Source organism: Biomphalaria glabrata, chromosome 5 (assembly GCF_947242115.1).
Source record: "Biomphalaria glabrata chromosome 5, xgBioGlab47.1, whole genome shotgun sequence".
Taxonomy (NCBI): Eukaryota; Metazoa; Mollusca; class Gastropoda; family Planorbidae; genus Biomphalaria; species Biomphalaria glabrata.
The window spans coordinates 7,522,015-7,538,102 of NC_074715.1; the positions used below are offsets into that span (position 1 = coordinate 7,522,015).

Below are 16,088 nucleotides of genomic sequence, written 5' to 3' on the forward strand. Positions count from 1 at the left end.
TAGACAAGGTTCAAAATATTGGTCTAAGGATAATGACAGGAGCAATCAAAACAACACCCATAAGAGCTATGGAAAAAAACGCTGCTTTGATCTCTCTGGATGAAAGAAGAGAAATAAAAATCCTTTCCCAATTCACTAAATTGGAAACCTTCGAGAGGCACCCACTCAGAACAAAAATCTACAAAACTGGCAGCAAAAACCGTCTCAAAAGGACCAATTTCATACAGGAATCTCCAAACCTAAAAAAGAAACGCCAACTTGAAAAAATTACTCTGGAATCTTCGATACACTATAATGAATCTCCACCCTGGGACGAAAGCCCTCTAAGGGACCATATTGAAAACAGAAAAAGAAAATCTGACTTCAGTCCAACAGAGCTCAAGGGAATAGTGAACTGTTTTCTACAAACCAATTATCCTAGCAATCAGAGGATCAGAGTTTACACGGATGGCTCATCCCATAAAGTCACCACAAATGGAGAAGCTGGAATACTCATCGAACGGCAAGAAGGAGGAAAACTAGAAAAATCCATTGCAACTGGAGATCTATCTGACAGTCACAGAGCAGAAAGGGAAGCACTAGCACTAGTTGCTACCATGCTAGCAAATCATCCAAGTTCCCCATACAGTCAGATTGTCTTTCCAACCGATGCGAAAACTACCCTCCAAAGCTTGCAAAACTCTGATTCCTCTTATATTAAAAACATCAGAACAGCACTTAAAAAGCTCAACAACAACAGCAAAAAAAAAATGTTATTCAATAGATACCAGCTCATATACAACTAGAAGGAAATGAGAAGGCTGACACACTCGCCAACAGTGGGAGAACTAACTCACGAATAAACTCTGCACTCTATCCAGAAGAATTGAAGAAATTAATTGTAAATAAAATAAATGAGAAATGGACGAGCTCTCATCCAAATCACAAGAAAGATGAAGCTTACTATAAGCTATCCCGACAAGACCAACGTCTAATCTTTCGACTCAGGACCGGACACAACAGAATGCATGTACCGGAAGCTCAAAATTGGAACCAGTGAAATCTACCCATGTGGAGTATCACCAGAAAATGCCGACCACGTCCTCCAAAGCTGCTCTCTTTACCAAGAGGCCCGTATAAGACATTGGCCCCAAAACACCCCAATAGAAAGAAAACTATATGGAGAGCTCCCTGATTTAGAAACCACTGCGCAGTTCATCTCATGTATTGGTCTAGTCATCTGAACGCTCCAACATAACAATGAGAACGAAGAAGAAGAAAAATCAAGATTCGAACCAGAGACCCCCGATACGGAATCAAAGCGCTTTACCGTTCAGCCACCGCGCCTCAGGTTACTTTGTTTTTAAACTTCATTTACTTAGATTGAATATCTTATGCTAAAGAGTTCCGCCATAAGTAAGTCCAATTTTATCTATAAAATGCAATAGCTTTTAGCTAAAAATAATGTGCAGCATAGAAGACAGGCTTTCAAACAAAACCAATTCTTTTTTCCTGTTTAACATCGCATAAAGAGTTGCCATTGCGATATTACATTAGATAGTGTAACGTTGTAGAGTCAGCAAGGAAACGTTCTATATTTTAACCCTTTAAGCGCTGAGCTGTTTTACAATGAAATAGAATTACAATTCTGTTGTTTAGAGGCTAAACTGCCTCACGCGTTTTAAGGGTTCATCCATGAGAAACAGACTTGGAAAAGTAGATGTTAAGGAAATATCTTATGAACTAAAATTGATGTTATCGAAATATATAGCTATTTCAAATTTGACGAAAGACATTTTAATGTTAAAATTTGGTGGCTCATGAAATGAAAAGGTTGGGAACCACTGGTTTCACTGAGCTTGCCATATATCTGTGAGATCTGTCTTTTTAAGTTTTGTCTTCCTCTTATCAACTATAAGCTATGTCAGTGCGCAGTGTGTAAAGTAGGCTCTTGAACTTTCAGTTGGATAAGCATTGGAACAAAATAATTATTGAGATGTCCTGCATCAAAGTTTTTATATTTGCTGTATTTTGGGAACTTTTCCTGCATTCATTGGGTAAGATTTAGTCACGTGTTTAATAAAAAACAATATAGCTTTTATATAACGCTACTTTCATGCTTTTAGCATGCTCAGAGCGCTAAGGTCCAATCTCATTTGTGGACCAGTGGGGAGGGGAGAGTGTATCTGGGAGAAGGCTTTTTCGTGCTGCCTTAAGGCGCTCAGTATACACAACTCAGCTTGAGTCGGGTGTCGAACCTCAAGCACCCTTCAAGTCAAGCCAAGTTCATGCGTACTTAACCTCTCGACCACGCATCATATACTGTATAAGAGAAATTGTCTTCGATCCCGAAGACTAATGAGTGCAGTATTTCACATGATTACGAAAGCACTGTTTCGAAGATTTGTTTTTTGCCAAATGTAGTGCATACAAAACCGTCTCATTGAGTTTAATTAAGTTTTCTTTTCAGCGTCTGCGCCTGTCTTTGAGATTATTGATATGTGTAATTAAAAAATATATAGCTTTTATAAAGCGCTACTTTCAGGCTTATATCATGCTCAGAGCGCTATGGTCCAATCTCATATGTGAACCAGTGGGGGGAGAGGGTATCTAGAAGGCTTTTCGTGCTGCCATTGGGTAAGATTTAGTTACGTGTTTAATAAAAAACAATATAGCTTTTAAATAGCGTTACTTTCATGCTTATTGCATGCTCAGAGCGCTATGGCCCACTCTCATTTGTGGACCAGTGGGGGGGGGCAGAGAAGGTATCTGGGAGACAAGTAAAAATTTAAGAAAATCTAAAAAAAAAAACAATGCATATAATAAGTGTAATTGTATCAATTATTTTCATTCCATCATGTAATTAATATAATAAATTAATAAATGTAGATTCCTTGGCCCACCAGGGAGGACAAATTCCACCCACCGAACAGGTTGTAAGTTTTCATCATAATTCAAAAAACAGAAATGGAAAAGTGGTTTGAGTGCTGGGACAAGTCCCAAAAAGCCAGAGGAGTCTGGAAGCGCATGAGGCGCCCTGACCGCACTTCCCCGTGGTGGAGGCTGTCCAGGCCTGAGCAAGCTATTTTAGCACAGTGCAGGACAGGCCACTGTCCTGTTGGCTCATATTTTTCATGGCTATGGCCAAATTTCGATTCACGGTGCCCCCGATGCGGGGAAGAAGAGGATACCGTGCCTCATATTCTGTTTGACTGCCCCAGACTTGCTGATCTCCGTCTCGACAGGTCTGGGAAACCAAAACTTCTCAACCTGTATGGCGACATTTATGCACTACGCAAGACAGCAGGGTTTCTGTCCAGGGCTTTTGCAAGAGAGGATTTGAGCCTCTCAAACCCTCTCTCAAATGGAGTTAGATGATGATGTTGATGAATAAATGTATTTAATTTTTTTGTTTAGCGGATTTTTCATGCTTTTATCATGATCCAGTCACGTGTATACCAGTTAGGAGAGAAGGGAGGGAGGGAGGAATTATCTGGGAAAAGGTTTTCGTGCTTGCTTTTCATGAACAATTTTTAAAAATTCCAGAGTCTACATTGGAAGTCAAGAGCTCAAGCCTACATAATGGAAAGCTGAAGCGCTTGTCACTGAACTAGACATCCTTAAGAATGGTTATAAAGCTATCAATTGTTAGATTTAAATTTCTAGCCGACTACCCGATTCTCTATAGGCCATAAAAGGATTATCTATTTTATGTTTTTATCGAAAATAATTAATTGTGCAAAGCTGAAACTTGATTGGAGAATTGGAAGTGGAAGAAATGACGTGGACAAAGTCCAGCCAGAGTGAGATGATATACAAGTTTCCCTTCCAGACCTTGTGGTCAGTTGGGCAGACGATGTAAAGGTCATCTATTTCTGTGGCTTACGATCAATGAGCGTGTCCTGTGGCCAGCACAACGACCAACCGCATTTACCTTTCCCCAAATAATGTCAGATGATATAAGCTTTGCAAAAATAAATATGAACATATATATATATATATATATATATATATATATATATATATATATATATATATATATATATATATATATATATATATATAAACAAAAAAAACAACGATTATATCCCGAGAAAAATATGCTAGGACGGATAAGTGAAGCGAAAGGTTCTGTGTGCATTTTCAATCAAATTAGCCTTTTTTTTGTTTTTACAATACCTCTATTCAAGTCAGAAATTCATGGAACCAGGAGCCAGGAAACTGGGTGGAGAGCTGGTCTTAAAAATGGCTCTAACGATTTTCCAAGAAATTTAACATTTGATGTAAATCGCTGAGAAATGAATAATTAGCAGGTTGGCCACACGGGGAAAACTCTAGTTCGACCGTTATAATTTTTCTAGGAATAATTTTTAATAAATTTAAATTTGGCTAGAGATTTACGTCTAGGTCCAACATCGGTTTTGAAAGACCTCTCCCGTTATTGAAAGGACTATCGCTTTCGGGAATTTCCGAATGTAAGGCTTTATCGATTCAATAACTTAATACAGTGATGCCCAAAATACGGCCCGCGGGCCACATCCGGTCCGCGACATGGTTCCATCCGGCAAAACGTCGGCAAAAAGTGTAGAAAAAACATTGTCCAAATAATAAATTTAAAAAATATATTTCCCTACGTAGAGTAAATCGATTGGTATCGATAGTAAGCCAACATATTTGATTTATAAAGAAAGAGTCGCTCTGTTTAAAGAACATAACATTAAAGAGTTTTAGGAAATCAAACAAATAACGCAACATTCTTGGTTTGAGACGCGATAGTTAGATTACACCTAGAGTGGAGGATCCTTGCTAGATAAAGTTCAAGTGATGCAGACTATTGATTTCTACTCCATGTTTCTTGCATAAACTTTTCGAAATCTCCGAAAACAAGTGTTATGGATGATCACAATAATTGACTTACTGACTTAATCCTGTGCACTCCCAGGGGAGCATAGGTCCGCAACCACAACACTCTCCACCGAATTCGGTTCTGCTCCCAATAATTACAAGGACGTATTAGTGAGACAAACGTTTTCAGTGATGAATCGTGCGAAACCGTCTCTTAGACAAACATCTAGAATTCTATGATTTAGGATAAACTTCTCATGAATGTAAATACTAGATTCACGGGTTTCTAATAAAAATTGGTTTATTGTATAATTCCCTTTTTTTCTTTTTCACTTTTTCTTCATATGGCCCGCGACTCGAGTGTCGGATATTAAAATGGCACGCCGTCCGAGTAAGGTTGAGCATCACTGACTTAATAAGTTAATGTTCTGGAAATGTTTTCTAAGTCTAGATCTAAATGCTTATCATTGGAATATTTGAAAGTGTACTAGAGCTATATTTTCGCTGGACTAGGATTCTTTCTCGTGGGAGGGGAGGGGGTAGTGGGGTAAAAGAATGTTCTAATGTTTTTTAATCTAACTATCTAACAATCAGTCTATAAGTTGCATTAAGGAGGTATTATCTTTAAAAAAATATTTTTTAATGTCTTTTCTTATTCTATTTAGTGATCAGTTTGAAAATGTATTAATTTTGTTCACTATATTATCTGTTCTAATTTGGTTGACATGCTTCGAATGTACATTCAGTATTGAAGATTATTACATTTAAGTCCAAACCTTCCAATGCCTGGCAGGGGATGGCGACGGGCAAACTCCAAACCCGGGACCATCCTAACCGATGGAGTAGGCAGATAGTAATACTAGAATACTTCAAACCTGGGGCCATCCTAACCAAGGGAGTAGGGAAATAGTAATACTAGAATACTTCAAACCCGGGACCTTCCTAACCGAGGGAGTAGGGAAATATTAATACTACAATACTTCAAACCCGGGACCATCCTAACAAAGGGAGTAGGGAAATATTAATACTAGAATACTTCAAACCCGGGACCATCCTAACCGAGGGAGTAGGGAAATATTAATACTAGAATACTTCAAACCCGGGACCATCCTAACAAAGGGAGTAGGGAAATATTAATACTAGAATACTTCAAACCCGGGACCATCCTTACCGAGGGAGTAGGGAAATAGTAATACTAGAATACTTCAAACGCGGGACCATCCTAACAAAGGGAGTAGGGAAATATTATTACTAGAATACTTCAAACCCGGGACCATCCTAACAAAGGGAGTAGGGAAATAGTAATACTAGAATACTTCAAACCCGGGACCATCCTAACCGAGGGAGTAGGGAAATAGTAATACTAGAATACTTCAAACCCGGGACCATCCTAACAAAGGGAGTAGGGAAATATTAATACTAGAATACTTCAAACCCGGGACCATCCTAACAGATGGAGTAGGCAGATAGTAATACTAGAATACTTCAAACCCGGGACCATCCTAACAAAGGGAGTAGGGAAATAGTAATACTAGAATACATGGGCCAAAATAAGTGTGTGTGTGTGAGAGAGAGAGAGAGGTGTTAGAAAGCGGGCTATTCCAATTCAACTTAACAGACACTAAAAGTCACGGGCTAAATGTATGTTAGAGAAGCGTCGAAATGCCGGCCGTTGCATTGAACTCAAGAAAAAGAAAGGGTTTATGGCCAGACTAGTATGTGGGATAGCGTTACGACGCGCATGATACAATTAATAAGGGATCCTGACAGTTTCTTATGAAATAAAAAAAAATGATTGGAAAGGGGGGGGTGGTTACCTGCAAATAAAAAACAACAATACATTGGGAGCAAAGCAAAGTGTGTCGCCGATGTATAATGCTACTAAAATTTATAAATTTTGAAAGAACATGCAATACAAACAAAAGAGTCCATGTCCGTTTGACAATCCACGGCTGTTCTGAACGCAGGATCTTGATTCATAGTCTTTTTTCATTCACAGATGCATGTGACAAAGGCTGGTTTGGAGAAAGATGTCAATTTAAATGCCACTGTCAGTCTGACTGTGACATGGAAGGACAGTGTGTAGGAGATAAGCCAAGATGTGATTACCGGTGGTTTGGAACGACTTGTCAATATCGTAGGTCATTTTGTTTTGGTGTTTTATCACTGTTTTATTCTTTTAAATCGTATTTTCAATTCGTATATTTTGACCTTCATATATATGAAAAGTTCTGTAGCTCTCATGAACTGTGTGTAACAAATACATTCTTCTCTGGCAAGGAACGCCATAAAGTCTCTTGGCAGCACCCACGCTCAAAAAGATGGCACCAGCTTGACCTCTGCATCACCCGAAGGATGGATCTGAAAAGTGTCATCCACACCCGTTCATACCATAGTGCGGACTGCAACTCAGACCATTCACTAGTGCTAAGCAAAATCAAACTACTTCTTAAGAAGGCTTACACTTCCACTCAACCCAGAACTAGGCGAATTGACGTCAACCATGTAGGTGACCCAGAGAAGTGTGCACTCTTTGGCGAGCTCCTGAACAGTTCAATCCCCTCGTTAAGTGATGAAGAAGACATCTCGATCAGATGGGAGAAATTAAGAGACGTAATCTACAGTTCGGCAATCACCGCCTTTGGGCCTCAAAAACACAAAAATGTAGACTGGTTTGAGGCGAATCTAGCACATATGGAACCTTGCATCGAGAAAAAACGATCTGCACACCTCGCTCACAAGACAAAGCCTAATCCAAAATCTCTGGAGGCCTTCAAAAGTGCTAATAAAGAGGCAAAACAAATGGCTAGAAAATGTGCTAACAACTTCTGGAGGGATACCTGCAACAGAATCCAAGACAGTCTCCACTCAGGAAATAGCAAAGCTCTATTTGATGTCATTAAAGCGGCCCTGGGTCCAGCAGTGTCTCAGCCTGCCCCCCTTCTATCCAAATCAGGAGAAAAAATTACAGATCAAACCAAGCAGCTAGAACGATGGACAGAACACTACCTCGAAGTCTATGCCACACAGAATACAGTAGACGATGTCGCCCTGGCTTCTCTACCAGATCTTCCAGTACTGGAATGCCTAGATGAGCTTCCGAGCCTTAGTGACCTCAAAAAAGCAATTAACTGCTTAAAAAATAGAAAATCTCCTGGGAGTGATGGTATCCCAGTGGAAGTAGTGAAAGTCAACGAATCACTCCTGCTCCCTGAACTCTATATTCTCCTCTGCCGCTGTTGGGAAACAGGTCATGTCCCACAGGACATGCGTGACGCAACTATAGTCACAATATACAAGAACAAAGGGGATCGGAGTGATTGCAACAACTATAGGGGTATCTCTCTCCTCAGTATAGTGGGCAAGATCTTTGCTAGAGTGGCACTATCCAGGCTGCAAGTGATAGCTTCTAGAGTCTACCCAGAGTCTCAGTGTGGATTCAGGAGTGGTAGGTCCACTATAGACATGATATCTTCTCTACGACTACTGCAGGAGAAATTTAGAGAGAGAGACAGACCCCTTTACATTGTTTTTGTCGATCTGACTAAAGCTTTTGACATGGTCAGCAGAAGTGGCCTTTTCAAACTCCTGAGGAAAATAGGTTGCCCTCCCAAACTACTGAAGTTAATTGAATGTTTTCACGAGGAAACTAAATGTACTGTCAAATTCAATGGAGCCCAATCAGCACCTTTTGAGGTTTGCAGTGGTGTCAAGCAGGGATGTGTGCTCGCACCTACTCTGTTTGGCATATTCTTCTCCTGTCTACTGCATTATGCGTACAGCGACATAAACGAAGGTGTGTTTCTCCATACAAGATCCTCTGGAAAACTATTTAATGTATCAAGGCTGCGGGCAAAAACCAAGGTTAGGAAGCTACTCGTCAGGGAACTCCTGTATGCTGATGATGCAGCTATTGTGGCTGATTCTGATATTCAGCTACAGTCCATGGTTGACAAACTATCTGCTGCTTGCCAGAAGTTCGGCTTAAACATCAGTCAAAGCAAGACTAAGATACTTGTCCAAAACACAAACACTGCACCTCAAGTAAGCATTAATGGCCAACCACTAGAAATTGTTGATCACTTTTGTTACCTTGGCTCCATCATATCCAACAACACTCTACTGGATAAAGACATAAACAACAGGATAGCCAAGGCAATGGCCACCATGTCACGGTTGCAGAAAAGAGTCTGGGACAACATATTGCTGACTAGCAGTACTAAAGCCCTAGTCTACCGGACCTGTGTGTTGAGCACCTTGCTGTACGGAAGTGAAACATGGTCAACCTACTCATGGCAGGAAAAAAAGCTGAATGTCTTCCACCTCCGATGCCTAAGGCGGATCTTTAAAATAAGGTGGCAAGATAAGATAACAAATGAGGAAGTGCTACATAGAGCAGGATGCCAGGACATCCGCTCTGTTATCAGCAGCAGACGCCTTGGCTGGCTTGGCCACGTTCGTAGAATGCCAGTAGGTCGACTTCCACAGGACATCCTGTATGGCGATCTAATTGAAGGCAGGAGAGCCGCTGGTCGCCCACTTTTACGTTATACGGATGTATGCAAACGCGACATGAAGCTCTTCAAAATCGACACTGGCAACTGGGAAGAGGTGGCACTGGACAGATCCACATGGAGAGAGAGCATAAAGGAAGGGTCACAGATTGCAGATGTCATACACAACAGAAGCAGAAAGAAGGGTGAAAATGCAATGGCGCCTGGTGATTTTATATGCCCAACCTGTGATCGCAGCTGTGTATCAAGGATTGGCCTCTTTAGTCACACAAGAAGTTGCAAAGGGAAAAGATCGTCTCACGAGACGTAAAATGCCACAGATATATGAAAAGTAATGTCTATTTTTAAAGTATATATATATATATATATATATTGTTATAAACCTGGTGGTGGCACAGATGGGGGTAGTGGTGTGTGTGTAGTCAGCCGACGCAAATCGCCCCAGGCCAGCGCTAGACGAGCGGTCAACCGTGACGAGCTACGACGGTCGGCCGAGTCGAGTCTCAACAGGACGGTTCGGGAAGGATCGCCGTCGTGAACAGAGCTCAGGAGCGTCACGAGAGTTGTAGTCATCTGACAAACTAGAAACGTCGAGCGGCGTTCTGTCCGGTTCGAGAAGGCCAGTAGGGACCCTATATAAGAGCGGAGGTGTCGCAGTCAAGACGGTTCACGAGAGAAGGTCCACGACAGAAGGTTCACGACAGGGGCTCAGAACACGGTCGACTATAGCACAGTTCAACGGTGTGGTTCTGTAGCATTACGACGGTTCGGTGCGGAGTACTGTCAAGTACAGTTGAGACGACTGGCGTCTTGATCTTGGTCTGTGATCGAGTCCGACACAACGAACTCAGTGTGTGAAGTCAGTCCTTATCTGTTGAACCCAGTGCAAGCCCGGAACGAGACGGAGAGGCCAGTGCAAGAGTTGATACGGCGGAACGGTGTTATCGAAGAGATATTTGTACAGTCTTGTGTTACGTGCTGCCAATTGTACAGTATTGGCTGTTATTTATTCAACCATTAAAGTCTTACGTTACTTTGGAGCCCTGAGTTGTCAAGTTCTTTAAGTTGGTGGTGTATGGTGCAGTTTGCAGAGAGCCTGGATAGTGAGATTCGTAACAATATATATATATATATATATATATATATATATAGTTTTTTCTCATCTATATACATATACATTGAAATGTTCAATCAAATCGTGTAATGAAGTCAAGCAATGATTTCGCTTCGTGAATTGGCGAGGAGGTGACAGATGGGGATTTCACTTAGAGGTGTAGTTCTAAATAAACATTTATTCAGTCACGACGCTTATAATGGGTTCCTTAAGATGCAGTGGCGTCACTAAGTATGTGTGGAGGTGCGGTCCACATCGGGCCCACAAGGGGTGACACCCAAGTGGAAAAAAATCCCTTTTTGCAAAAGCGGACAACTTATTAAACGTTAAATGACAGCAGCTAGATGCCAGAAATGCGTATGCACGTTTAACTCTTTATCTCCGTAATTATTTTCCACGTTCTGACAGAATTGTTCATTTTTTTCACATTTGTTCATTCTACCTTGTTATGATTGAACTTCATTAACATTTTCGTTAATCAGAAAACGTTAGTTTTGATATTGATTTATAGGAGAATGTATGCTTTTTTTTTCTTTTCTTTTTTATATTACACAAATTAAAGTTTATAAAACCAAATACTTATTTACTAATTTACTTTAATGGAGTCAAATGATACTATCGCTAATTAAAAGAGAAAGAGTTAATATATTTTATCTTTTTTTTTTCGCGAGAGACGCTAAAAACAAGATAAATAAAAAAATTTGAAGAAGACATTTCGATGTGCTATCGCCAACGTGATTCTAAAATCTACTACCCTCTTACGATAAAACGGACACATTTATCTCGAGCAAAATACCATTGATCTGTTGACATGTTTTGCCACATCTAGCGTAGATTACATTGTGTGGAAATCGTTACTGTTATTTGTTTAGTGTTTTTGAATATTGTGTACGCTTACAGTTAAGATTATTAATAATAATTTTATTTATAAAGCGCTGTAGGCTCTATGCGCTGTGATAAACATTACAAACATAAACAAGAGATAAAATGACGAACTAATCTTTCAAAAAAAAAAATTAAACAAGTAGGTCTTTATGTTCTTCTTGAAATTAGCGTAGCATGTTGTCTGTCTGAGATCAATGGGAAGTGTGTTTCAAGCCTTTGGTCCGTGAACTGAAAAAGCCCGCATACCGTAGCTTTTAAGGAAGAAACGTAGCACTAGTAGAAGAGTTCATTGAGCGCAGGGCTCTCTGAGGATCATAGGGAATGATCATTTCGCCAAGGTACAAGGGCATTTCTTTATTATAGATACACTGATCACAAATTGATGACACTGATGACAGATTATTAAAGAACTTTTCAATTAATTATTGCCTAACAACTTCCCATCTTTACATTGCGTCGATCCCATAGGCAACAAGTACGTACGTTGGATCTAAATAAAAATTTAATATTAAAATGATTGCACTCCTGATGAAGCACATAGATAATTAATGAAGTAGAACATAAAATGTCTTTTTTTTCATAAAGAGGACCTGGCGACTGTAAATGGAACTACAATCACTTCCAATGCAAGAGAAAACACTCACTGGCTGACTGACAGAGATGCCCAAACCTGCAACAATGATCCAGGCTTAGAATCTGTTCTCATTGTTTGGAATACGGAGTATTGGTTCACATGGATGAGAATTGTAATGAAATCGTTAGGTAAGAGCTAGACCCTTGTTGATAAATGTTTTTTCAATATCTGTAAAGAGTACTCTAATCATTACTTGAAATATTTTCTTTTACAAAGCTTATATCAACTCTGTCTTTCTTTCTCCCACACCCATTCTCGAATAAAGCTGAAACTAGTTTATAGTGAACACTTGTCACTAATAAGTTAACAAATTAGTCAATTAATTTTTATATTTTGCTTGTTTTATATCTTTATTCTTAAGATAGATATAATGTATTTCTTTCTTTGCAGCACAATTCAAGTCAGTAGACGTTCAATTTAACCAGAACACTTCAAGTCAGATGTTAAACTGTACCAAGTTTACTTTGAACACGTCAAGTCCAACATTAGAGATTCACTGCAGCTTAGACTTTCTTGTACGGCAGATAACAATAAAGTCAGCGGCAGATTTGTGCGACATTTACATTAGTGGAGGTGGGTGCTAATAGAGGCCTAGTTTTCTAACAAGAAATGCTCGATTCGACATAAAAACAATGACCTCATCATTTGACCGCGTTTCATCAACATACCTTCGTTCGTGCAAATTAGTGTAAATTTATATTTAGAGTGCTAATTTCTTATGGTACTATAGTTACGCTGGGCTGTGCACGTATCAGTATGGGAGACGAACGTATGCCAAAGGCTGTCTTTTCTTAGTGAGCTATTAGGTGGTCGACGTAACAGAGGCGCCCCACGGAAACGCTTCAAAGACCAGCTTAGGCGCCTACTTGCCTTAGCTGACATTGAAGAGAACACCTGGTTGCTTGCGGCCTTAGAACGAGACAGCTGGAGGTCATTCACAAAGGCCGCAGGATACACATTTGAGACCAAAAGAAAATCCGCTGACGAGGACAGATGCGGACGGCGAAAAGAAAATCTAAATCGACCACCGGCGAACAACTGTTATGCTTGCCCTAGATGTGGCAAAATATTAGGTCGTAGCTGGGGCTGCATAGCCACGGGAAAAACTGCATTCCGCTATAATCTTCGGACTCGAAGACAAGCCTTATTATTAGAATTATATTTAAAGAAATTATTAACAAATTGTAAAATATAAATTATATATATAAATAAATATATATATATATATATATATATATATATATATATTGTTACGTATTTCTGATTTTCTGGCTAAATGTACTAGGCACACAAATAAAAGAAACACTGCAAAGAACTTGACGACTCAACTTTCAGCTTTATATAACTTTATTGAATTATAACTATAACAATTCGTCACTGTAACATGGGGCTCAAGTCCACTCTCTTCTACTGTCTCGCACAGTAGAGAACAGTATCGACGACTGTACTGACTCTTTTCACATGAACATCTCTGGTTTATAAAGAGTCCCTAATCGCTTGTCTATTGTTGCAAAAACACTGCTAGTACCCTCTGGAACAACATGGGAGGAAACATCACATCCTGTTGTTGTTTATACATGTCGATCCCAGAGGATGCCTGCTGCAGTGTCATCTCGCCGAGGTCACACGTAGTGACCTCTAACTGTCACTGTTCATTTGTCACAATGCCCCCCCCCCCCTTTCGTAAATCTGTTCGTCCTCTGGAACAACACGTGAGGCACGTCCCATCCTGACTTTGTTTACATGCATAGATTCCAGATAACACTCGGTGCTGTGTCATCTCGCCGGGGTCAAACATAGTGACCTCTACCTGTCACTGTTCATTCGTAACACTGCCCCCTTCTTAGATCTGTTCGTCCCGAACAGATTCTATTTCACCACGGTACTGATGGAGTCGGTCAACGTGGACAACCTTCAGCTTGGACCGTGGACTTTTCTGTATCCGGTAGACCACGTCGTTTATTCTTTTTACGACACGGTATGGACCTTCCCAGTCTCTTTGGAGTTTCGGGGATCTGCCTTTTCGTCTCTGTGGGTTATAGAGCCACACTAGATCATTCTCATGGAACCCCGACGTATTGGCCCGTTTGTCATACCTCGTTTTCATCAGGTCACTGTTGGTCTTGATGTTTCTGCGGGCCAATACATGAGCATTCTCCAATCGTCTTCGGAGATTGGTGACATATTCAGTTGAAGACACTGGCGTATCTCTCGGAATCCCAAATAACAGGTCACATGGTAGACGAAGCTCACGACCAAATAACATCTTCGCTGGGGTATATCCTGTGGTGCTATGAACGGATCCTCTGTATGACATGAGGAACATGGGGATATGGGTGTCCCAGTCGTCTTGTCGGTCATCAGTAACCTTAGACAGATGTTGTTCTAGGGTTCTGTTGAATCGCTCCACCATTCCATCAGATTGCGGGTGGAGAGCTGTCGTGTGAGTCTTTTCGATGCCAAGTGTCTTGCACATCTCCTGGAAAACTTTGGACTCGAAGTTCCTGCCCTGGTCAGAGTGCAACTCATTAGGTACACCAAAGCGACTGATCCAGTTATCCACGAGTGTTTCGGCCACTGTGATAGCTTCTTGATTTGGTATGGCATAAGCTTCTGGCCATTTGCTGAAATAGTCCATGACTACCAAGATGTATTTGTTTCCTTTCTTGGTTTCAGGAAATGGGCCTGCTACATCTATTGCGATCCTCTCGAATGGAACACCAACATTATACTGTTGCAAAAGACCCCTAGTTTTGCGTCGAGGGCCTTTTGCTGCCGCACATATGTCGCACCTTCGACACCATTCCTCTACATCCTCTCTATATCTGAACCAGTAGAACCGCTGACGAACCTTTTCCAGAGTCTTATTGACACCAAGATGAGATCCGCTAGCGCCATTATGCATCTCTTTCAGTACTTCAGCAACTCTCACCTTCGGTAACATCAGCTGAAGGCGATTGGATGTTCCATCAGCAGATTCCCAAACTCTTTTGATGACACCATTGACCAACGTCAGCGAGTCCCACTGAGCCCAGTACGCCTTGGTGGCTACCCCTTTCTCAGAGATGTCTTTCCAATCTGGCCGTTGTCCATCTTCTTTCCATAGAAGAATGGGAGCCAGATCTTCATCTTGCATTTGGTCCTCTCGAATCCTTTTATCACACCAGGGTCCGGAAACATCTACTCCGAGCCGAAGACAATTGACAGCTACCTCCTTTTCTTCAGCCTTCTTGCAGTGCTTACATTCTGCTTTGCAGGGTCGTCGAGACAGTGCATCAGCATTCTGGTGAATTTGCCCTTTTCGGTGCTTAGTTTCAAATTCATAGGTTTGAAGACGTTCGATCCACCTTGCCACCTGACCTTCAGGGCTCTTAAACGAAAGCAACCATTGCAGAGCTGCGTGATCTGACCTTAAGATAAATTTCTGCCCGTATAGGTACTTGTGGAAATGTTTTATTGCATCCACAGCAGCCAGCAATTCACGTCTCGTCACACAGTAGTTCCTTTCAGCTCTCGATAGGCTTCGACTGAAGTATGCGATGACTCGTTCAGTTTCATCCACCTTTTGGGACAAGACTGCGCCTATTCCAGTGTTGCTTGCATCTGTGTCGAGTATGAATGTCTTCCCTGGAATGGGGTAGGCCAATACTGGTGATGAGGATAGTGTGTTTTTCAGCCTCTCGAAAGCTTCTTGACATTCAGATGTCCAAATAAATGGCCTCTTTTGCTCTGTCAGTTGATGAAGGATCTTACAGATGTTTGAGAAATTTGGCACGAAACGTCGGTAGTATGTACAGAGTCCCAAGAAACTTCTAAGCTCATGGATATTACTTGGCGTAGGCCATCGTTTCACTGCCTCAACTTTGTCAGGGTCAGTGCTGACTCCGTCATTTGACACAATGTGACCAAGGTACTTAACGTTTTTCCTGAATAAGGAACACTTCTTTGGGCTGAGTCTCATTCCCGCACTTCTTATCCGTTGAAATACTTCCTTCAGATTTGCAAGGTGCTCTTCAAACGTTTTGCCAATGACAATAATGTCATCAAGGTAAACAAGGCATGTAGTCCAATGAAGTCCTCGTAAAACCCTCTCCATCAATCGTTCAAAGGTGGCTGG

At 40.9% G+C, this 16,088-nt stretch overlaps 1 protein-coding gene across 2 annotated transcripts in view; it reads left to right on the forward strand.

The window, feature by feature from the left end:
* Positions 1-16,088, forward strand: part of LOC106057676 (uncharacterized) — a 47,123-nt gene that overhangs the window by 18,997 nt on the left and 12,038 nt on the right. Inside the window, exons 1-4 of one of the 2 annotated variants that reach the window (XM_056030793.1) lie at positions 1,906-2,036; positions 6,824-6,961; positions 11,923-12,099; positions 12,362-12,544. The exons of the other annotated variant lie outside the window; for it this stretch is intronic. Coding sequence (XP_055886768.1) covers positions 1,976-2,036; positions 6,824-6,961; positions 11,923-12,099; positions 12,362-12,544 — 559 coding nt within the window. The 5' untranslated portion in view covers positions 1,906-1,975. Of the gene's footprint in view, positions 1-1,905; positions 2,037-6,823; positions 6,962-11,922; positions 12,100-12,361; positions 12,545-16,088 lie in introns of those variants that run through there. 2 annotated transcript variants of the gene reach the window in all.